Source organism: Spermophilus citellus (genome assembly GCF_964194105.1).
Source record: "Spermophilus citellus genome assembly, chromosome: 9".
Lineage (NCBI taxonomy): Eukaryota > Metazoa > Chordata > Mammalia > Rodentia > Sciuridae > Spermophilus > Spermophilus citellus.
The window spans coordinates 42,683,550-42,708,646 of NC_138191.1; the positions used below are offsets into that span (position 1 = coordinate 42,683,550).

At 36.6% G+C, this 25,097-nt stretch overlaps 1 protein-coding gene across 1 annotated transcript in view; it reads left to right on the plus strand.

The window, feature by feature from the left end:
• The first annotated feature begins 389 nt into the window (after nucleotides 1-389).
• The window catches only part of SLC25A24 (solute carrier family 25 member 24), a 48,443-nt gene continuing 23,735 nt past the window's right edge, over nucleotides 390-25,097 (plus strand). The window contains exons 1-3 of the mRNA XM_081305567.1: nucleotides 390-853; nucleotides 14,717-14,843; nucleotides 17,399-17,486. Of these exons, the coding sequence (XP_081161693.1) occupies nucleotides 671-853; nucleotides 14,717-14,843; nucleotides 17,399-17,486 (398 nt within the window). The 5' untranslated portion in view covers nucleotides 390-670. The remainder of the gene's footprint in view (nucleotides 854-14,716; nucleotides 14,844-17,398; nucleotides 17,487-25,097) is intronic.

The following is a 25,097-nucleotide window of genomic DNA, read 5'->3' on the forward strand; positions in this document are numbered from 1 at the left end:
GCTTCCTAAAGCAGATTTCCGGGTTATGCACTCAGCCACTCTATTGTTTTTGTGAATGGAAGATAAGCCGCGAGGTGTGTGACGTCTGTGGAGTTACCCCTATAAGTTAGAGATCCATGTGAGATGAGCCGACATGGCCCATTTTCCAGGCAGAGAGCCACCTTTGGGCAATTGTTGGTCAATGCTCCAAGTCGGAGGGGGACCTTTAAAATAAGCTACCCGCACTTCAAGCCAGCTACTGGCAAGCCATTAATACGGTAACGATAAAGCCGGTAACTTTCTGGGGCTCCCTCCCTTACAGCTGGACTCCGGACACAGCAGGACACCTTTCCCCCAACCGCCCCACACTGCAGCACTTCACTTCCTGCCTGCAGCCTGCCCAGCCCGGCCCAGCCCCGGACGCCTCTCGGGGAGGCCCGCGCTAGGGGAGCTCCTCCCGAAGCAGCAGCTGGCCGGCCACACCCTGCACGTCGAGCCTTCTCGGGCAGCCTTTGGGTTCCTGCGCCCTGCGTGCCAAGCCGAAGCCTCGCCTCCAACGACGCCCCTAAGTCTGTTCGTCCGCGGGCCCCTCCCAGCCAGGCCTCGCGCAGGTCCTGGTCGCACTGGAGCGGCCCTCGGCTTCCACCTCCAGTGATTTTCCTGAGCTGGGCCGCCCCACGCCTCCGGGACCATGCTGCGCTGGCTGAGGAGCTTTGTGCTGCCCGCGGCGGCTTGCCAGGACGCGGAGCCGCCAACGCGCTACGAGACCCTCTTCCAGACACTGGACCGCAATGGGGACGGCGTTGTGGACATCATTGAGCTGCAGCAGGGGCTCAAGAGCTTGGGCATCCCGCTGGGCCAGGACGCCGAGGAGGTGGGTCCCTGCTGGAGCGCTGGGAGGGCTGCAGGCACTCTGGGGACGCTGCCAGAATCCTGGAGGGTGGTGGCCCAAGGCTCTGCCAGGAAGAAGGCGGCACTGTGGCTTCCAGCCCGCGGATGGGTTCAGAGACTCGGAGTAAAAGAGGCGCGCAGCCAGTTAGCCCCATAACAGAAGCTGAACTGAAAGGCTGCGGGTATTTTTCCAAATAACATTAGTGTTGTGAACACTCTGGCCCACGGACGCTGTTACAATTTAAACCCACTCCCATGACACTTTTGTTCTGAATGCATCCCGGGGTCTTTACTTGCCTGTTGTAGTCTTGCAAACTTTTAAATCTTTTTTTTTTTTTTTTTTTTTTTTAGCTATCAGACTTAAATGGGCCCCAAGTTCTGTAAAAGATTCATTTTGTGTCTCCTCGAAGCAGCTTTGTTACATAGCCAGTGATATTTACTGTTTCAAATCTGTTTGGAAACCAGTGGCTCTCCCCACTTGTTGAGGAGGAATGGCGACATTCCAGTATTTAAGACATTCTTAAATCAATACCCTGAGTATATGGATTGGTTTGAAGGATTGGCCTGTCGCTGAGCAGTTTCACCTCTGAGTCATTTTAATTGTGTTCCTGAAGTTCAGTCCCCTTAGCTGGGTGGAGATACAGTGTTTGGAACGTCTCCAACCCCTGATAGAGTGCAAGAGGATACTGTGGCATTCCCTACCCCAAGAGGGAAAGTGATTGGGTTACTAGAGGGCCAACAACTGTTCTAAACTTGATTTTTAAACTCCTCTCTCAATGTCTTTAGTGGTTATAGACCTCTCAGTTTACCATTTCTTCTTGACTTAGATTTAGTTAGTTACAAGGGTTGTTTTGTTTTGTTTTGTTTTTTGGGAAACTGCCCATTTTGCCCAAGGTTCATATTAATCATGATTTTATAAAACTTGTGACTATATCTGTAGATGAGTAATTTCATTCCTGATATCTGTCCTCCTCCACCCTCTTTAATCTTGCCATAGATTTGTCTATTTTGTTCACATTTTGAAAGAAACAACTTTTGGTCTTTTTTTGCTGACTGAACCTGATTATTTTCTTTGATTAATTTCTGTTTATTTCCTTCTGCTTTCTTTGGGTTTACTCATTTGCCTGTTTTCTAATTTCTTGAATCAAATGCATACTCATGAATTTTGAGATATTGTATCCCTTTAATCACTTATTTGGCTGGGTCCCACAAGTATTTTTGGAACTACTTATTTTTGTAATTTAGTTTCAATTATTCTCTGATTTCCAAAATGACTATATCTTTGACTCACATATTATTTAGTGTACTTTAAATTTCCTAATGTATGTTTTTGAGTTGGTTCCTTGAAAATATGGATAAAATAGACAAACCTCTGGCAAGACTGATTAATAAAAAGTGAACCAAAATCAGGAAAAAAGGGTTTAACAACATATTACAAAATAAGTTATATAAAACCGTGTATATATAGACTTAGGGGTCAGAATGGCACATATGTATCACTGTCATATGTGTGTATATTTAGTAAAGATACATAAAATGTATTTTATTCATACATGCGATCCCAATCTCTGTGCTCAGGCAAGGCATTACTAGCCATTCCCAGAGTTCTTACTCTGATTGGTATGCACTCCCATAATTGGTTAATGGATATTTCTGGATTGTAGGAATTAGGTTGCTTTTTCTACTTTTTTTTCCCCTTTACTTTTGTATTATTCACTTTTCAATTTAGAAAAATGATTGCAATGCAAGTTTTATAATTAGGTAAGAATTGTTTTTATTTTGGGTAAATATAATTTCATCTTTGGCATGCCTTTTGGGCTACCCTCCAGAGAAGAGTTGGTTACTTGCTGCTATGTGTAGGTCCTTTGTCTCACATATCTTTGTTGTTAAAATTTTCAAGTGTTTTATTTTATTTGATTATTGTGGCTTCCACTGAGACCAGCCCTTTTGAGAATGGGTGTGGATCCTGTTTTATTCATTGAACAAAGTAATACAAAAAGATTTAATGCTATAACTTGAAATACCTGACTTACAAAGCAGTGGCCCATTTTTGATAATAAAAAAGAAAAATTTAAATAAGTTATTAGAATTTCTATTTCCAGCAAAGGTAGGACAAAATAGCCAAAAACATGTTGTATGATCACTAGAAGTTTTGGATAAAATAAGATAAACATCTTTCTACATGAATAGCTGAGTAGTAAGAAAATAAGGAAGATTCAGTCAGGCTGTATAGGTTTACATCATGATTGTTACTTCTGCTGGTTAACTTGAGGCTATTTTCTTAACTCTTCTGGCCTCAGTAACAATAATACCACTTCACGGTGTTATAATGAAGAATAAATGAATTAAAATATAAAAGTAGTGAGACTAACATCTGTATGTCATAAATATTCAACAACTGTTAGCCTTTAACTGTTTCTGTTACTACTAATGAAAGACAGGTGTCCATCTCCCTCTACGTGGATTAACCAACATCTCTTCACAATTCTACCAATTTTTTCTCTTCTATATATTGAGACTCTGCTGCTGGTGTACTCAAATTTGGCATTGTTACCTCTCCCTGGTGAATTGCTCCTTTTTACATTATACCGTTTTCCTACCCTTAGAGCTTGGTTCCCCCATATTTTTAATATGCCTGAATCATTGCATGAGCCAGAGTGTTTCTCTTAGCCATTTAGTTTTCCCAGGTCACCTCTGGTGAAATCTTTAGCATTTGGGTCCCACTTTGTGCAAAGGATAGTATGTGCCCCACACTCTAGTCAGGATCTCTCCTGGTACTAACCGCATCAGTTCTTATCCTCCAAGGAGCAGGAACCAAAATGGGATTGAGTGTGCAAAAGATTTATTGGGAGAAATGCCTGTGCCTGTGAGGGATAAGAGGGAACAGTAGTAAGATGGGGGAGGGGATGTCTTTAGACTTTAGACCATGACACAAGTTTTGTTTTGTTTTTTAAAAAGGACTGTGATTGAACCCAGAGCTTCAGGAATGCTAGGCAAGTGCTCTACCACTGAGCCACATCACCAGCCCCAATGATGCAAATTTAGGAAGTGTGTGAGAAAGAAGGATTAATTTAGGAAGAACTCCAGACCCAAGCATAGTTGTTAGAAAGTCTCAACTAGGTTAATGGGTAGTGACTAAGTAAATGCAGTTAAGACAGTCCTGCACTGGCTGCCCAGTGCTAGTGGGCACCAGTGTGTCCACATTGTGCCTAGACATTGGTTGGAGCAGCCCAAGGCAAGTGTGAACTTAGCATGAGTGCTGCAGATTCAAAGATTTGGCAGGAATAGGCTATCCATCAACTCTGCTTCTACAGACAGGTGTGTTCTGAAAAGTTTGCTGAGCCACTCATGTCCCTGACCACCACTGACCACTCCTTGTGCTAGAGAGATGTGCTTCTTTGCATAGCTTTAGGAGAGAGCTCCTTTATGGTTCTTGGCTTCTCTTCCTGTAGGATATCCATGAGATAAACTTCAGTCCCCATGGCTTTAGCTGGTTATAACTAGACCTCTATTTCCCTTCTTGACTAACTTTTTAAATCCCACTCATCCACAGCTATAATATCTACCGGTGTTTGTTACTTACCTTCATTCCTGAGGGGTTCAAGATTCTCAGGCCAGTATTGTATGTGTCCATGCATAGTTATAATTGATCAAGGGAGCATCAGGATGGGTGATCCATGGATCACCCAAGTTCCATATATACTCTTCTCTGTCTCCATTGTGCAAAAGCAGCACTGCCTTCTGCTAATTGGAGTCAATTTACATCTACCAACTTGGTGATGTCTCTTCTTACCTATTGGTCTCTGAACACAAGGAATACAAAATGTCCCAAGGCACCTGTAGTTTGTAGTTCAGTGGGATACTTGCTGTGTTCCCTAGCAAGAATATATCATTTTCAGGGGCCAGAAACTAATCCTGCAAAACTGAGAGTTGTGGGGATAGAAAGGAAAAAGTCCCCCAGTGGGTCATTGGGAGTGATGGTGAGGACACTCCTGCTTTTACTTCTTGGTTGCTATACTTATTTATTCTTCCCATTGAGAGACTTACTAGAGCCATATAGAGGGAGCCATATAGAGGGCTCTCCTTTAGAGCATATACTGTATCCTCAAGGCCATCTTTGTCAAATATTGTCTGCTAGTTGTCTCTTCAGTTGTGCTTTCATTAGACCATTCCACTATTCTGTGAGGTTGGCTGTTCCTAGATGGCCTGATGCTGTGTTTTGAATGTGTACCCCCCCCCCAAATTCATGTGTTAGAAACTTATTGCCAAAATTCATATGCTAATGGCATTTGGAGAGGAATCCTTTAGGAATTTATTCAGATTAAGTAAGTTCATGAGGGTGAGGTCCCTCTAATGGCATTAGTGGTTTTGTAAGAAGAGGAAGAGAGATGCAAGCTAGCATGTTGCTCTGTCTTGCTGTGTGATGTCTTCTGTCATGACATGATGTAGCAGGAAGGCCCTCACCAAGGGCTGAATAGAAGCCAACACCATGCTCTTGGATTTCCCAGCCTCCAGAGTCATACACACACACACACACACACACACACACACACACACACACACACACATAGACACATACACACACACACACACACACACATATACACATACACACACACACACACTATATATATAAATTTTTGGTTCTCAATCACTTTATTATAGTGACAAGAAAATGGACTAAGATATGTGGTGTATCATATGGCCAGTGAATTCCTTGGTTTAGGCCAACTGCTGAACACTATTTACTATGAACTGGAGAGGCCATGTGCTAGTTCAGTGATTACCTATCTTCTCACCTAAGGACATTTCTCTTTCTTTACAAAGTGAATGATTCCTCCCACTGGGAACATTTTCCTTCTCTACTATTTTTCAAGGCCACTCCTAGATGTTGCTGTAATGCAATGTAATATTGCTGTTTTTGTTTTGCACCCTTATTGACCCTTTAGTTAACTAGGATCCAGTTTTTCCCTCCTCGTTTATGGGGGAGGGGAGGAAGGACTGTGTAAGAAGAACTTCAACAGAGAAGCTCTGCCAAAGTTTAGGCCAGGCTGATAGGGATCCAGCCAAACGTTATTTGTGAGCAAGTCCGGAATTGATCCAGCTTGAATTCCTCACCATGTCTAGTCACTGGCTGGAAGCAGCCCAGGGAAATGATGGCAGAGGAGCTCACTGTGGTGCATCTGAAGGTGCCAAGGCAAGAGACTAGAGGATGCCTGTCAGCTGTGTTCCCCACAGCAGGACCCCTTGAAGGAAGATCTGTGAGTTATAGCTCCGTGGTTCCTGTGATAAGCAGAAGCTCTTTGGAATCCTTAATAATTTCTAAAATAGTAAAAGCATCTTGATACCAAAAGTTTTGAGAATTTTTGATTGATTTTTATGATACTCCATTTCACAATTGTAGCATGTGTTACTAATTCTTTATTGTTTATCATTTTATTGAGTTTCAAAATGATTATAAGTGAAATTATAGTGAATCCCTGGGTATTCATGTATTTTTCTTTCATTTTGGCTTGCATATCTTCATAGGACAAATTTTGAGGAATGGAAATTTCTGAGTCTGAGGGTCTCTTTAAATAGAGATTTGCATTGCCTTGCAGAAACCTTGTAGTCAACTCCCTATTGACTAACAGTCTATGTTTTTCCACCTCTCCATCCAATTAGGATATCAGTCTTTATAAAGTCTTCCATTCTGAAAGTAAAACTTCTTTTAATTTCCTTCACATTTTTGTTCTCTTCAGCCTTCCAGAGGACTAGATGATGCCCACCCACATTGATGAGGACAATCTAGACTCAGTCTACTGATTCAAAAGCTAATCTCTTCCAAAGATATACTCATAGACACATCCAGAAATAGTTTTATCAGTCAACTGGGCAACCTTTAGTCCAGTTAAGTTGACACATAAAATTAACCATCATGCCTGGGAAACAGGAACTAATCAAATACTTCAATTTGATTACCAGTCAATATTTGTGGGAGAAAGTTTTCAAGGCATGGGTCAAGTGTTTATATAATGTCAAGGACTTATGATATAGTCTACTCAAGTATAAAGAAGAACTATAGGGTGACTCTTCAATAAATGGCTTCAAGATAATAGTTTGCATCTAAAACAAATATTTCAGATTAAATCCCTATAAATTTCCATTTGATTTGCTGTCCTCTCCATGTTTCCAAGATTTTTGTAATGAATTTAATCTTTAGAAGAGAGCAAATTTCTGTTTAAATTTCTTTAGATCTTAGATGGAATGAATGTATTTCATAAGAAAATAGGCATAAGGAAGAAATAGCTAGAAATTATTAAGTGTTCCAGAATTATCCAAGGGAGAGACTTTATGGAAAGTCCTGAGACAAAATTAAGAACTAGCAGGAAGTAAAATCACTAAAGTTTCTGCTGATATAACACCTTTTTTGTATGTGTTTCCAAATCTCTTTACTATGACATTATGTTTAAAAGAGAGAAAAATTCACATAAACTTCCCTGAGGCTCAGGAATATAAGAATATGGACTGAGACTACAATGTAGTATGAGGAACAAGGACATATATTCAGCCACTACTGTTTTTCCTTTAATTATCTAATTATCCTTTTGAGACTCTTCATTTCTTTGTCATCATTTGTTCCATATCCTCTACTTCCTGCTCTGTTCTCACTCCTGTTTTTTTGTTTTGTTTTGTTTTTTTGATCAAACACCACGTTCAAACATTCTAAAAGATGGTCCCAATTATTAGGTGTCATTTGAGGTACTCTGATGAAAAAAAATGAGTCGTATTTTAGGACATTAAAGTTGGAGGAAATAATTTGAATTTCAATTTACCAAAATGAAAATTATGAGGAACATAAAATCATGGTGAGCAGCCTGCCATTTTACCCAAGTTCAGTTCTTGCTATTTAACAAAGGTGTTCAGTTAGCTTGGGAAATTCTAGGCCATTTTAAAACTAAGTTGTTTGCCTGATTTTCATAGTCACCTTTTTTACTGTGACTTTCTTAGGAGATATAGAATTGAAGGCATCATAGGACTCTTGAACTGAGGAGATAACTGTTATGGACTGAATATTTGTATCTACCCAGTCCTATGTTGAAATGCTAACCCCTGAGGTAATAGTCCTCAATGGGACCTAGGTGAGTAAGTCCTGAGGATGGAGCTCTCATGAATGGGATTTGTACTCTTATAAGAGACCCAGGAGAGCTCCCTTGCCTCTTCCACCATGCTCTCAGCAGATACTGAATCTGATAGTGTTTTGATCTAGGAATTCAACCTTTAGAACTATGACAAATAAATGTCTGTTGTTTGAGCAAGTACATGGTAATAGTAGTACACATGGACTAAAACTGATGAAAACAGCAGGAATGGAACTGGCATGCTCGAAGAGTTCCATTCTTTGTGTGAACTGACCATATAGTTATAGTCAAATTTAAACTTTACTCGGGCTTTAATTTTATTATTCTTAAAATGCAGATATCTCCCTTGCCTCCTGGATAGAGCTTTTAACAAGAGCACACGTGACTGGGTATGAAAGTTCACATTAAAAAACCAAAACAAAAACCTTTAAAATGTGGTTTCACATGTACTAGATTATGAACTCCCTGAGGACTCTCAGTTCTCATGGGGATACTGTGTACTGAACAAGTAGGTAGTGTCAGCAGAATGGCTGTGTCAGTAGAGTGGCTGGACTGGGTACTCTGATCTAGGGGCTTTTCTAATTCTTATATTCTACAAGTTTTGATTATCTGTCTGGAGAAGAGACATTTTACAACTAAAAATGGAATAGAATCACATACAAAAACAGCAACTTAGCAAATGTTTATTGCTTTGAATAGAAATTCTTTTCAGCATTTCATTCCATTAGATAATTCCTCTGTTAACCAGGAGGATTTATTCCATTAAAATATATCAACCAACAGAACCATTTTAGCTTTTGGAATGATACTAAGAACCATGATATACGAGTCATAGAGGTGCATTTTAAGGCATCTCAGCAGGGGGATTATAATTACATGTATGTCAGATGTTCTAAGTATATAAAATATTTTTATTTTTTCCTTGATTTATATTCTAAAATACGATATTTTTTTCCTTGTGGAAATAAAGTTTCTAAAAAAAAAGGAAAAAAATAAAGGGAAGAACTTCATAGTAAGGCCTTCTACCCTTTCTGTCTTGACAGCATTCTAAAACTTTCAGTCCCTTTCCCAAACCCCCAACCTTCTGTGTTCCCTGTGGGGGCCACAACTGTATATATTTACCCCATTTATTTCCTTTTCTCTGCCTGGGCTTTCTCTCATTCTATCTAGAAGATTTTTACCATTGTTTAAGGCCTTACATCACTTTTATAATTTTACCCTAGCCCATTCAGAATTATCTCCTTTATCAGTATTTAAGTTATGGCATTTACAAATAAATAAGTTTCCACAAGAAAATATTCTGGAAGTTGCTGTTTAACTTCTTTTGATCACTCTGAGTAAAAAAAAAAAAAAAATCTTTTTAAGAATATATGTGTGTGTGTATACATATATATGTATGTATATATACATACATACATATGTATATGGATTTATGAAAAGAACAAAAAGATTTGTTGAGAAAGTTTGAGTTTGAAGCCTCACTGTGAAACATGGACCATCATGTTTACTATACATTAACTGTTGCAGTGCATATAGTGGTTATAGGCTGTACAATCAGAACGGGATCCAAATGTTTTTATCACTCACTAAACTTGTGGCCTTGGGAAAGTCATTTAATGCCCAGAAGCTCCAGATATAAACTAGGAATGGCTAATAACTCACCAAATAACACAGTGTAAATATTCAGTGCATTCAATCAATGTTTTTGAATGGTGCCATCAGTGTTCAATAAACTGCGTGTATAGTGGTGAATAAGACAAAGGGGGTCTATCATTGTAGCCTTGAAACTCTACCTATACTAGGCTCTGTGTATTACTTAAATGGGGACTAAAGAATAATAAATAATGAACAAGGTAATTTCAAAAAGTGGAAGGAGCTATTCAACAAAAAGACTTGCTTGTTATTGGATGAGACTATCAGCTTTATGGCTGCTCTCTTATCAATTCTGCAAATGCTGTCAGTCTGTTTTCCTTCTTACTTTGCCTGTGACTTCTGTGTTTTCTTTTTGGTCCTTTAGAAGCTTATTCTCTATCTGAACATGTCATCTATAACCCTTGGCCACTGCCTGCATCCCCTGCAGAGCTCAGGGAAGGAATGTTTCTTATGAAATATAATCTCCTCTTTTGTGGAAGAATCCACTCTTGACTGGGCCACAGTGCATCTTGTGAAACAACTAGATGTCTGCCACTGCTCAACCATTCTGGGGGAAATGTTTATTGCACAGCCTAAGGTAGTACTTATGACTAAGCACAGTGCAACCTTCCCCTAAAGGGAAACCCACCATATTTCAAGGACATGTAATGGTCCTCTTTATGTTTCCAATACGTGACATGATATGCAGAGCTAACAGAGAACAGCTGACTTAAATTTTCCTTATGAATTTTAATATTCCCCTTTTAAAAGAGTATATTATTTAGGAAAATAAATTACACAAAAAGTGGAGATTTTTTACGGTGACCATTGCACCCCCACACTTCCAGTGGAAAAGGAAGGAGGAACATGCAGAGGAAACATGCAGAGGAAGCCAGGGCCCCTGTGGTTCTGGAGGGTGGGGGTTAAAAAGCCACAGATGTTGTTTCCTATTAGCCACATGAACTTGGGAGTCTTTATTTTAAACATCTATTTAGTTGGTATCAATTGTATTTCACACGCATTCCATACACCAAGCACTGCATTCCGGTTTCTTCAACTTTTGCTATGGTTTGGATAATTGTCCCCCAAAGGCGGTGTGTTAAAGACTTTGTCCTGGCTGTGGTGCTATTGGGAGATGTGGAACCATTAAAATGTGGGACCTTTTGGGAAGTTTTCCACTCATATGGGGGTGTACCCTGGAAGGGGATATTGGGACCTTTGCCCTTCTCTTTCTTTCTTTGCTTTCTAGCCATCATGAGGTGAGTAGCTCTGCACCTTGATAATGCACTGCTTTACCACAGGCCAAAGGCAAGAGGGCTAAGGGACCATGGACCGAAACTGAGCCAAAATAAACCTTTCCACCTTGATCCTCTCAGGTATTTTGTCACACTGCTGGATAGCTGAGGAACACTTCTGTGATCACAGAGGCCTGGAGTGGATATTGTCTCTGGAAGAGTTCAGTCCAAAACATTTTCTCTGTATAGTTCACTTGGGTTTCCCAATTCCTGAAAAAACAAAAGAAAGCCAAACCCTGAAGTATTTTTCCTTTTCCTTTTAAAGTTGAATGTTCTTCATGAATTCTCAGTTTCGCATGTCTCTAGCTTTCCTAGTAGGATATTCATTTATATAAACTTAGGAGTCAACTGATTTAGAGAAAAGATAGAAACTTACATTGTATTGTTAAAATGCAAGAGAAAGTTTTTATTTAGGTAACTATCTAATGGGTTTTTTGAATGATACTGTTTTGTTTTGCTCTTTACTATGCCTGCAACAACCTGCCCAAGAAATCATCCCCTTATCTAAAGTAAACAGACCAGGAAACCAGTTTATGTCAGATTTGTAGAAAGTCAGATTTCTATTTCCTGTGACAGTCCAGGAAACTAAGCAGTAAGTTCTGTAACTTTCAGCCCCAAATGGCTGGGATTCAGTTAATTTAAGACTCCTAAAGCTCACCCTGACAGCTTAGTTAATTTTCATCCTGACTTAGGACCAACTTAGGACCAACCAGAGAAGGCCAAATATGCAGCCTCAAACAATCACACAGGATGCTTCTACCTCTTGTTATCTGGCCTACAGCTTCCCTGTGCCCACAGCCTCCAATCCGGGAGAACCCCAAGCCTCCCTTTACTATTGTAGCCTTCCTACTCCACCAGCCTGTGAGTCGTCGCCAATCATGTCCAATGGATGCTAACTTTCCTGCTATACCTAGTCACAATAAATAGTTTTTGTTTACTCTTTTAGTTGGATTTCATTGTTTTCACTGAGTAATAATAGATAATTCAAAAGGGACAAGTTAGTTTTTTATATTATTGTTAAATTAGAGTCATCAGGTGATTGTCACTCTGGAAGTCTACTTACTATAAGAAAGGTTGCAATTTCAATCCCCTTTCCAAATTATAGGTGTTCACTAATATTTCCATTGACCAAAATATGAACTTCTTAGATGAAACTTAAGTACATAGATGGGATTCATAAATGCTATGACATTTTCTTTTGGGTCATGCAAATCTTGAATATGTTTTCTTTTCAGAGAAAATTGTAAAACTTTATTGAGAAAATTTAATGAGTCAACAACATGTATGGCTTCAGCTTGTCTTTGTTTTAACTTATGACTGTACATCACCCTATTTCTGGAATTTTAGCACACTGTAGATAAGGTGGAATCCTCTCTTTCACAGCTGGGCTATTTTCACCCTCACATACAATACTTTTTATACTCATTTCCAGGCAGTCAATATAAAGTTCAGGTTCTCCTTCAAATTCAACCACAACTATTCCTCTTTCTCCGCCTTTTCCTCTCCCCTCCTCCTCCTCCTCCTCCTCCTCCTCCTCCTCCTCCTCCCTCCTCCTCCCCCCCCCTCCGTTTCTATATCCTGACTTTGTGGTGGTTTCTCTTGAGAATTTTTTCTTTTATCCCTGTTCTTTAGAGCAATCATAGATTTAATTTGTACTGCAAGTTTCTAGACCATCTCCTCTTCCTCTGGATCTAGATTTTACTGGTGCACTCATAGTTCACACACAGATGAAACCAGTCAAGACTAGGAATGCGGTCCGCCCAGGAACAGCCCTGCTCACTGCACACTGTTGTTTATATTTTGAGTAATCAGGAAATTATTTCTAGGTGAACATTATTCTCAATCTAATTTGTAAAATGAATCAATTTGTAATAATTATTTTCCAGTGATTAATAGAAATGAATTTGCTTTAAAGACAGTTAGTAGTAATTGATATTATTTTAATCAAGGCCATTTAGGATGTAGATAAGATAATCACAAACCAGCTAATTCAAAAAAGGCTAGAATTCTTTGGAGATACCCTTTGTCAGGCTAAGGAAGCATGTCTTTAATTCTAGTTTGCTTACAGTTTTTAGCCATGAATGATGTTGAAATCATCAAATGCTAATTAAGATAATCATATGACTTTCTCTTTTTCTGTTAAATTAAAAAAAAATTAACCCTACCTGGCTTTACTGGAATATATTCACCTTATTCATTATATATATATATATATATATATATATATATATATATATATATATATATATATACACACACACATGTGTACATGCATACACATATAGTATATTTTCTGTTTTATTTAGTATTAGGTTTGATTTGCTAACATATTTTTAGGAGTTTTGTGACTATTTTAATTGATGGTGCTTTCCGTTTCCTTTTTTTTTTTTGTTTTGGTTTTTTGTGGCATTCCTGTTAGGTTTTGGAATCAAGAGTATACCTACTTCATAAAATGAATTTGAAAATGTTCCCACCTTTTCAATTCTCTGGAAAATTGGTATTTTTATTTCTTTCTTAAAAATTTGTTAGATATTACTGTTAAAACCATGTGGGCCTGAATTTTTCTTCATGGGAATGCTTTAAAATTACAGGTGATATTTCTTTATATTTATAAGACTACTCAGATCTCCTATTGTCTTTGGTCAATGTTTTTTTTTTTTTTTTTTTTTTTTTTTTTTTAGTAGTGAGGATTGAACCTACGGTTGTATAAACACTGAGTTACATCTACAGTTCTTTGTGTTTTTTTAATTTTTATGTTTTATTTTGAGACAGGTTCTCTCCAAGTTGCTAAGGGCTTTGCTAAGTTGCTGAGGCTTGCCTTGAACTCGTGATCCTTAGCCATTGAGATAACAGGTGCCACTGAGCCTAGCTTAAGCCAATTTTTAATAAGTTCTCTTTTTTCTAGGCACTTTTCTCTAATTTCATTTATATATTTTTTGATATAAAGCTGTTCTTAATGTCTTTAGAGTCTCTAATGTCTAGGTATTTCTATCTTTATTTTCTGACATTGATTACTTGCCAATATCAAGAGTTTATCAATTTTATTGATATTTTCAAACAGCTTCTCATGACCTTGCTAACCTCTCAGTAGTGTTTTCTTTCACTCTTAATTTTTCTCTTTCACCTTCTTTTTGTTTATTTCATTTTTATAAGTTTCTTGAGATTGAGATGAGCTTCAATGACCCATTATTTCCTGACATCCTTTCTTCTTTCCTAATTATGCATTTTAAACCATAAATCTCCCTACAAGAATAGCTGTAGTTGCAGTTCCCAAGTTCTGATCTTTCTGAGTCCAAGGTTATAGTTCTGATCATTATACTATCTTGAAGCGATTCAGTGTTATTTACCCAGAAAAGCATGAACATCAGCCCAACAAAATTTATAAGCTTTGGGTGGTTGATTGTGAATATCTTAATTGGTGGTAGCAAGGGTATACATGTGATATCAAATAGCATAGGGTCTTATTTTTTAATTGAAAACAATTATTTCTATTAATATAAAAGTGGATAGTTTGATATGACAGCTTTTCTAAGTATCATCTGTAGGAAAAGAATATTTAATTTTGGTAATCAAAGGGGAAAATTCTATGTTAGACATTTAAATTCTGTGTTCAATCTCAAGTCAAGTGGAATAGTTGCTTTTATTACAGGCCTGTGTGATAATGGGTAATGACATAATGGCAAAAAAAAAATGTTCCTTTAATCTTGTAGGAAAAGAACATATCTATTTGAAGTATGTATATAATTTAATACTTTAATCCATATTAGCAATAAAATATCTCTTATTTTTTTCGTGTAGAAAATTTTTGTTACTGGAGATATCAACAAAGATGGGAAGCTGGATTTTGAAGAATTTATGAAGTACCTTAAAGACCATGAGAAAAAAATGAAATTGGCATTTAAGAGTTTGGACAAAAATAATGATGGTGTGTCTTTTTCTTCTATTCCTCATCAACTATGAAGAACTACTTCTCAGGTTTCCAAGAGTCTAAAATGATGCAAATTTAGTCTCTCTCTTTTAAGATAGCAACTAATACCTGTTTAAAATAATAAAAATATTTTAGTATTTTGATTTTTATGTAGAAATCATAGTACTAGTGAAGAAAGCTGTTGATAGCTTTGTCTATTGACATATAATGTTAACTATGGAACTTTACGATGATTTGATTGGTTAAAAATAATAATTCTTTTGGCATGAACACTGAATATTCTAAAATTTGAAAAGGTTTCATATTATCTTACATTTGATGGTCGTTTTGACAGAATTAATTTAGAGAAGATACTCTCTGATCCTGAAAATTAGAAAAAAAAAATAGTGTGTAGACCTTTAGCTATGTACCTTCTGGTTGGGCTTATGGCTTCTCTATGTAGAATAATAGCCAAGAGGGAGATGAAGCTTCCTTAGGATCAGTTGCCTGATAATCAGCGGTCAGTTATCCCCATGTGTAAATTATGCACACATCAGTTGTCCATTTCAGAAAATTCGGAGTCAAACAGGACATAAAGATGATTTTAATGATTCAATTTTAGTAAATGTGAAGGGTTCCCTTAATTTGTCTTTTTTTAAAAAAATATATTTTTAGTTGTTGATAGACCTTTATTTTATTTATTTATATGTGGTGCTGAGAATCGAGCCCAGTGCTTCAAGCATGATAGGCAGATGCTGTACCACTGAGCTACAACCCCAGTCCCTTAATTTATCTTTTTTTGGTATATTTTGAAACAGTTTCTCATGATAGGTTCATATTTTTATTTAGCAGACTTCTTTAAAGCAAAGCACATAGAGTAGATCCTCATGATTCATGAACTCTGTATTTGTGAATTTGCCTTAAAAGTAACCCTGAAATGTATATTCACAGCACTCCCAGCCATTTGTGGGCATGTGCAAAGCAATGGAATATTTGAGCTGCTCAATATGTACATTCCTAGCTGAGGGAGAGAAGGTGACATCTGCCTTCTTATTTCAACTCTCAAACTATAAACATGTCCTTTTCAAGGTCTATTTTGAACAATGTATTTTGTGTTCTTGTACTTTTTACGGGGATATTTTTTGCTTTTCAAAATGTTCCCTAAAAGTAGAGTTGAAGTACTGTCTTGTGTTCCTCGTGGCCAGAAGGCTATGGTGTGCTACATGGAGAAAATACATGTTAGATAAATTTCTACAAGTGTTCAATGTTGCTGGGCACTATGGTGCACACCTATAATCCTAGCAGCTTGGGAGGTCAAGGTAGGAGGATCGCAAGTTCAAGGCCAGCCTCAGCAAGTTAGGCTCTGTCTCAAAATAAAAAGTAAAAAAGTGCTGGAGGTGTGGCTCAGTGGTTAAGTGCTACTGGGTTTCCAAGAAATGACATGTCTTTAAACAGAAGCACACGTGAGGAAAGGTTAGGTATTGGTCAGTTGATAAAGATGTGATTAGAAGATGATAGGAACTTAACCCTGAATTTTCTAGAGGAGCAATGGTTCAATAGTTACTAATTCAGCATTTGCCATTGACTGCTGTGAATAACAAGAATTAAGTGTAAATCTTCAAGAGTGTGGTTATCAAGAATTATCAGAATGTTATTTGAAGCATTTCGATGTTACAGTTCATGCCTTTTACTGCCCTTGTATTGTCCAGGTTCCTCTCCTCAAGAGAATTTTCTCAGAATCCTGTCATTTCTTTAGAATCCCTGCCTTAGTTAAAGTCTTTCCTTTCACCACTAACAGTGATTTTTGTCTTTGTCCCTTCCTGAGAAGTTTGCTACTAATGCTGCTTTGACAAAAGAACCTCTGTTTGTTATGTCCTAGTTCATGTAGATCAGTCTTTGGATTCTCAGTCTGAGCTGCTCAAGGGAAATTTAGTCTGCTTACATTTATTGCTTATACTTTGTTTTTCCTCTTCTGGTTGTTCTCCTGTACATAAATATGTCTGATTTCCCTAACACTAAAATTTTTCTCTCTCCCGTTGTTTTCCTAACCTTACTCTCTTTATTTTTACTGCTGGATTTCTCAAAAAATACTCCACACTCTTTGGTTCCATTTCTTCATTTTCTACTTGTCTTTAACCAATTGGATAATATAACATTGTGCATGATAAATGTCTGGTCATTTGTTAAACAATGGATATGGTGATTTTTTAAATGAATCCTAGTTTAATTGAATATACCTGAGAGTTGGAGATCTTGATTTGAATTTCAGTTCTGTTATTTCTTAATAACATCACTTGGTGAGACCACTTGAGCTTCTTCTTCAGAGGAAAATCATTATTTTCTACAAGGCTGTTATGATTACTGAAAGAAATAGTATGTCTATACTTCTTTAATGTATTTGTTAAATTTTGCATATTGATGTTATAATTTGTATTTAAGCAAACATAGGATTTACCTAAATGCATAGTTTTGCCTTCGTCTTTTCAAACTTTCTCTTAAATAAGTGATTTGAAATTCAAAGTTTCTAAGGTAGTTGTTAGTTCTAAGTTTATAATCTTTTCATTTCCTTAAAGGAAAAATTGAAGCTTCAGAAATTGTCCAGTCCCTCGAGATATTGGGTCTAACTATTTCTGAACAACAAGCAGAGTTGATTCTTCGAAGGTAAGCTCTTTACTGTGTTGACAATTATTTTTTACTATCATTTTAATATCCTGCTTTAGAGAACTGCATTTGTATGTGTGACTTTAAAACACTTCCCTGAACCTCACCATTCCTCATTACATACATCCAGCATCAATCATTCCTCTTCCTCCCTGTTCATTTGTATGCACTTGTATTTTATCTACAATGAAGGAACTGGAGAGGGATGCTCAGAGTGCACTCTTTCTTTCAAGACCTCAGGGGCAGCAGGACAGTAATAAGGTGTTAAATCTAGAGATAATGAGCCAAGGGTTTGGGTATTGCATTTCTCTTTTCTTTTTTTCTCTTCCATTTGGTTCCTAATGTGACAATAGAACTGGATGTTTCAAGATAAGGAGTCTAGCAGATTCTTCAGATTATTTAATCTACATGTGACTGGATAAAAATATTCCAAAGCTTTCCTAGTTTTCAGAGAAGTACTGATTTAAACTTAAAGAACACAGAGATGCCAATTTGAATATTGTTGTCCAGTTCAAACATTTAGTAAGATAAACCTTTACAAATGCAAATGTTTTATTTCACAGGATGGAGCCATAACCTCTGAAGTACAGGGGCTTTCAAATACTCTTTTGTTATAAACACAAGGCAGGTACCAATTTTTTCATGATAAAAGAAAACAGGAAAGGATGCTTACATTATATTAATATTCTCCTGAATGTTTTCAGTCTTATGTTTTCAGTTTCTTATTAGTGGCTTTATTATCAAATTTATTTCTTTTTATATCTGTATATTACTTCATAGAAATACAATATTTCTTACAGGAAAATACAGTAGCATTTTCTTCCTTTCTGTTTAGAATTTCTTTTATAAGCAGCTGTCCAACAGGAGGGTTTGAAATCTCAAGGTTGTGCCTGGAGTTATTTTTGTTAGCACTGGATAATAAAGGCTTTCTTGGATAAGTAGAAACTAAAACATGAAAAAGAGATACAAAGAATTTTGACCATGGGATATTGAGCATATAAAAATCTGCTTCTAAAGTTGCATTTGCACAAAAAAAGTGAAGATTATTTTTCTTGATCTAAGAACAGAAATCATATTTCTGTAATCCCTATGATGTCTTTAAAGATAATACCAATTCTAAATCCAAGTAGCAGAATAGATCAAGGTGTATTAGTTAGCTTGATCTATCATAAAAAAATACCACAAATGACATGTACTCAATAACTTAGAAGTCAAAGAGGAAATTAAATGGAAATTCAAGAATTATACTGATTTTAAAACATTAAAACTTGAGGGATATTTCTAAGATGGTACTTAGGGGTAATTTTATAATCTTAAAACTTTTATTAGAAAAGGGTAAAGGCTGAAAATTAATGTGCTAAGTTAGGGGAAAGAAATCAGGATTATCTTGGTCTGGGGTTGTAGCTCAGGGATAGAGTGCTTGTCTGTCAAGTGTGAGGCTCTGGGTTCGATTCTCAGCACCACATCAAAGATAAGTAAACAAAATAAAGGTAGTATGTCCATCTATAACTTAAAAAATACTTTTAAAAAGAAATCAGGATAATCTCAAAGAGGATAAAAGGAAGAGATAATAAACACAGTAGTAGAACTAGATAGAAAGTCAAAAAATGGCAAAGTTGGTGTTGAAAAAGAAATCTCTGGAAAGATTGAGGAAAAAAAGAAAAATGAGATGTAAATATGTTTAATTGCAAATAGATACATCAGGAATTTAAAAACATAAAATACTATGAATATTTTATGCAAATAAATTTGAAAATGTGTGAAATAGATAAATTTCTATAAAAATATAACTTACCAAGACTGTATCATAAAGAAATAGCCAAAAAGTACCAAAACAATTAAAGAAATTTCATCCGTATTTAAAATTTTTCTCATAAAGCAAACTTTAGCCCCAGATAGTTCTTGAAAACTATCAAAGAACAGAACTAAAACACCTCCAGAGTGTAAAAGTGCACTCTTCAGAACTTCCTGTGAACCACTGTAACCATTATATCAAAAACAAACAAATTAATGAAAGAGGAAAATTATGGGACATTGTGATTTATGATATAAATGTAAAAATTTAAAGAAAATGTTAGCATACTGAGTCGGCTACAAGGAAAAAACAATATGCCTCAAATGATACATTTATAAGAACTGATAAAAACTTTATTAATGATAGTAAAGAAGAGTACATAGAAGATGTGCTCCTCTCCAATTGGTAATATTCAAAACCTATGTGTTTTTTTGGGGAAGAATTTGTCAAGCTAAGTCTAAAATTTATATGAAAATATGAGGCTCGAGTATAACCTAGAAGAACTGCATGGAACTGGGAGCTGACCTATTAGATATCAAGAATTATTATTAAGCTATAATTATGATATTACTACTGAAATAGACAAATTGATAAGAGGAAGATAATGGAGATTCTGGGAATAGATCCATTCGTAGTTTGGATTTGTCACTTGAGAGAGGAAACTGCAAATCTCTGGGAGAAGGAAAAACTATGCAATAAATGGTTAACCAAACAAACATGAAATTGGATTCCTACCTCACACACTACACAAATATCAACCAAAACAGGAAAGTTAAACTACGGTACTTTTAGGGGTAGATGAAAGTATTATCCTTATTTCCGTTTCAGAAGTTTTGTCACTGATATACAGAAATGCCTTTGATTTATGTGTGTTGATTTTATATCCTGCCACTTTGCTGAATTCATTTATTAGTTCTAGTAGTTTTTTTGTAGACCCTTTTGGGTCTTCTAGGTATAGAATCATGTCATCTGCAAATAGTGATAATTTAAGTTCTTCTTTTCCTATTTTTATGCCTTTAATTTCTTTTGTCTGTCTAATTGCTCTGGCCAGTGTTTCGAGAACTATATTGAATAGAAGTGGTGATAGAGGGCATCCCTGTCTTGTTCCAGATTTTAGAGGGAATTCCTTCAGTTTTTCTACATTCAGAATGATGCTAGCCTGAGGCTTATCATAGATAGCTTTTACAATGTTGAGGTAAGTTCCTGTTATCCTTAGTTTTTCTAATGTTTTGAACATAAAGGGATGCTGTACTTTGTCAAATGCTTTTTCTGCGTCTGTCGAGATGATCATATGGTTCTTAACTTTAAGTCTATTGATGTGGTGAATAACATTTATTGATTTCCGTATATTGAACCATCCTTGCATCCCAGGGATGAATCCTACTTGATCCTGGTGCACAATTTTTTTGATGTGTTTTTGTATTCGATTCACCAGAATTTTATTGAGGATTTTTGCTTCTAGGTTCATCAGAGATATTGGTCTGTAGTTTTCTTTCTTTGAGGTGTCTTTGTCTGGTTTCGGAATCAGGGTGATGTTGGCCTCATGGAATGAATTTGGAAGAGCTCCCTCTTTTTCTATTTCCTGAAATAACTTGAAAAGTATTGGTATTAATTCTTCTTTAAAGGTTTTGTAAAACTCTGCTGTATACCCATCCGGTCCTGGGCTTTTCTTGGTTGGTAGTCTTTTGATTGCTTCTTCTATTTCATCCATTGATATTGGTCTGTTCAAATTGTGTGTATCCTCCTGACTCAGTCTGGGCAAATCATATGACTTAAGAAATTTATTGATGTCTTCACTATCATCTATTTTATTGGAATATAGGTTTTAAAACACCCCATTCACAATATCCTCAAAAAAAAAATACTTGGGAATCAACCTAACAAAAGAGGTGAAAGATTTATACAATGAAAACTACAGAACCCTAAAGAGAGAAATAGAAGAAGATCTTAGAAGATGGAAAAATATACCCTGTTCATGGATAGGCAGAACTAACATCATCAAAATGGCGATATTACCAAAAGTTCTCTATAGGTTTAATGCAATGCCACTCAAAATCCCAAAGGCATTTCTTGTAGAAATAGATAAAGCAATCATGAAATTCATATGGAAAAATAAAAGACCCAGAATAGCAAAAGCAATTCTAAGCAGGAAGTGTGAATCAGGCGGTATAGCAATACCAGATTTCAAACTGTACTACAGAGCAATAGTAACAAAAACAGCATGGTACTGGTACCAAAACAGGTGGGTGGACCAATGGTACAGAATAGAGGACACAGAGACTAATCCACAAAGTTACAACTATCTTATATTTGATAAAGGGGCTAAAAGCATGCAATGGAGGAAGGATAGCATCTTCAACAAATGGTGCTGGGAAAACTGGAAATCCATATGCAACAAAGTGAAACTGAATCCCCTCCTCTTGCCATGCACAAAAGTTAACTCAAAATGGATCAAGGAGCTTGATATCAAATCAGAGATTCTACGTCTTATAGAAGAAAAAGTTGGCTCCGATCTACATATTGTGGGGTCGGGCTCCAGATTCCTTAATAGGACACCCATAGCACAAGAGTTAATAACAAGAATCAATAAATGGGACTTACTTAAACTAAAAAGTTTTTTCTCAGCAAGAGAAACAATAAGAGAGATAAATAGGGAGCCTACATCATGGGAACAAATTTTTACTCCTCACACTTCAGATAGAGCCCTAATATCCAGAGTATACAAAGAACTCAAAAAATTAGACAATAAGATAACAAATAACCCAATCAAAAAATGGGCCAAGGACCTGAACAGACACTTCTCAGAGGAGGACATACAATCAATCAACAAGTACATGAAAAAATGCTCACCATCGCTAGCAGTCAGAGAAATGCAAATCAAAACCACCCTAAGATACCATCTCACTCCAGTAAGATTGGCAGCCATTATGAAGTCAAACAACAACAAGTGCTGGCGAGGATGTGGGGAAAAGGGTACTCTTGTACATTGCTGGTGGGACTGCAAATTGGTGCGGCCAATTTGGAAAGCAGTTTGGAGATTCCTGGGAAAGCTGGGAATGGAACCACCATTTGACCCAGCTATTGCCCTTCTTGGACTATTCCCTGAAGACCTTAAAAGAGCGTACTACAGGGATACTGCCACATCAATGTTCATAGCAGCACAATTCACAATAGCTAGACTGTGGAACCAACCCAGATGCCCTTCAATAGATGAACGGATAAAAACATATGTCATTTATACACAATGGAGTACTACGCAGCACTAAAAAGTGACAAAATCATGGAATTTGCAGGGAAATGTATGGCACTAGAGCAGATTATGCTAAGTGAAGCTAGCCAATCCTTAAAAAACAAATGCCAAATGTCTTCTTTGATATAATGAGAGCAACTAAGAACAGAGCAGGGAGGAAGAGCAGGAGGAAAAGATTAACATTAAACAGAGACATGAGGTGGGAGGGAAAGGGAGAGAAAAGGGAAATTGCATGGAAATGAAGGGAGACCCTCATTGCGATACAAAATTACATATAAGAGGTTGTGAGGGGAATGGGACAATAAACAAGGAGAGAAATGAATTACAGTAGATGGGGTAGAGAGAGAAGATGGGAGGGGAGGGGAGGGGGGATAGTAGAGGATAGGAAAGGTAGCAGAATACAACAGTTACTAATATGGCATTATGTAAAAACGTGGATGTGTAACCTATGTGATTCTGCAATCTGTATTTGGGGTAAAAATGGGAGTTCATAACCCACTTGAATCTAATGTATGAAATATGATATGTCAAGAGCTTTGTAATGTTTTGAACAACCAATAAAAAATAAAAAATAAAAAAAGAAAGTATTATCCTTATCTCCGAGTAGGGAAGAATTTATTAAAAATAAGGCAAGGTAGTAGTCAAAAACGAAAATATTGGTAAATTCAGCTGCATTAAAATCAAGAGCCACTACAACAAGTCAAGTGAAAGGACAAAGAGAAGGTGTTTTCCAGGTTATAACTTGAAAGACTGGAATCAACTACATAAAGAACTGTGAATGAGGAAAAGACAAACTCATTAAAAATAGTGACTAGAATTTTCATGCACAAATAGAATGTTAATACTTTTTTTTTTTTCCTTTTTGGTATCAGGGATTGAACACAGGAGTGCTTAACCACTGAGCTACATCTCTAGCTCTTTAAAAAAAATTTATTTTTTTAATTTTGAAAAAAAACTTAAATTTTGAAATTGGATCTTAAGTTGCTTGGGGCCTTGCCTCACTAAAAGACATGAACAGGCAGGAAAAATATGAATAGTAAATGAATGTGGTAACAGATACTAAACCTCTTTAGTAATTTAAAGAGAAGTACAACTTAAATTCACAGTGAGACCATCTTATCTAAGAAGCTTGTCAACACTAAGTGTTCTGTGGCATTAAACTTCAGAATTTGAAGTTCATTTATCTTTTCAGTAAATATTTACTCTGTATAAGGTATCCTTCCAGACATTTTGGTTTCATCAGTGAATAAAATCAACAAAAATTCTTGCCTTGTAGAGGATACTCATGTGTGAAGGTTGGGAGGTATTAAAGTAGAAAATAGTGATAAAGATAGGGCTACAAATTTTAACCCAGAACAATGTTCTAAATAGCGACCAGAGTTTTCATGCACAAATAGAATGTTAATACTTCCCCCCCCCCCTTTTTGGTATCAGAGATTGAACCCAGGGGTGCTTAGCCACTGAGCCACATCTCTAGCTCTTTAAAAAAAATGTATTTTTTTTAATTTGAAAAAAAATTTAAATTTTGAAATTGGGTCTTAAGTTGCTTGGGGCCTTGCCTCACTAAGTTGCTGAGGCTGGCTTTGATTTTACCATACTTCTGCCTCAGCCTTCCGATCCCCTGGGATTATACGCATGTGTCACCACATCAGGCTTAGGAGGTTAATACTTACGTGCTGGGACAAGTAAAAGTTTAAGTGTAATTTCACATATGCAGATAAAAATACACAATCGTAGTAGAAAAAACAATAATAAATGTCTGAAAATTGCATTTTATTTGGCTACCATCTTTATGTATCATTTCTGTATAAATTATAGAATAAAATTTGAAGGGACACCAAAACTTTTTTTTTCATAAACTTCAATTAATTCAACAAATAAATGAGCACCATATCTCTGCCAACCACTTTGAGAGCTAGGGAAACTTAGGGAACAAGACAATAAAAATCCTGGCACAATTCTGTTTTATTCTTAGGAGAAAACAAATACATATGACCTAATTTCAAGAAGCTTATAAAACAAGCAAGTAGTTTGCGATAAATATTTAGGATTACAATGTTAAAGTTGAAAATGAGGTACCAGGATTCCTTAAGACACATGTGCCAACAGTTTTCTTTCTTTCTTTTTTTAAAATTTTTTTTCAGTGTAGATGGATACAATACCCTTTGTTTTATTTATTTATTTTGTGTGGTGCTGAGGATTGAACCCAGTGCCTCACACTTGCTTGGCAAGTGCTCTACCACTGAGCTACAAACCCAGCCCAAGAGTTTGATTTCTTATAATAACTGCTAATCTTCTTTTTTTTTTTAAGAGAGAGAGAGAGAGAGAGAGAGAGAGAATTTTTTTAATATTTATTTTTTAGTTTTCGGGGACATAACATCTTTGTTTGTATGTGATGCTGAGGATCAAACATCAAACCCAGGCCCCACGCATGCCAGGCAAGCGCGCTACCGCTTAGCCACATCCCCAGCCCCACTGCTAATCTTCTTAATGTGGTGGATGTTGTGGAAGGAAGTTGATAACATATTTTGAGTATGTTTCAAAATCATACCCAAATGTTGTAACA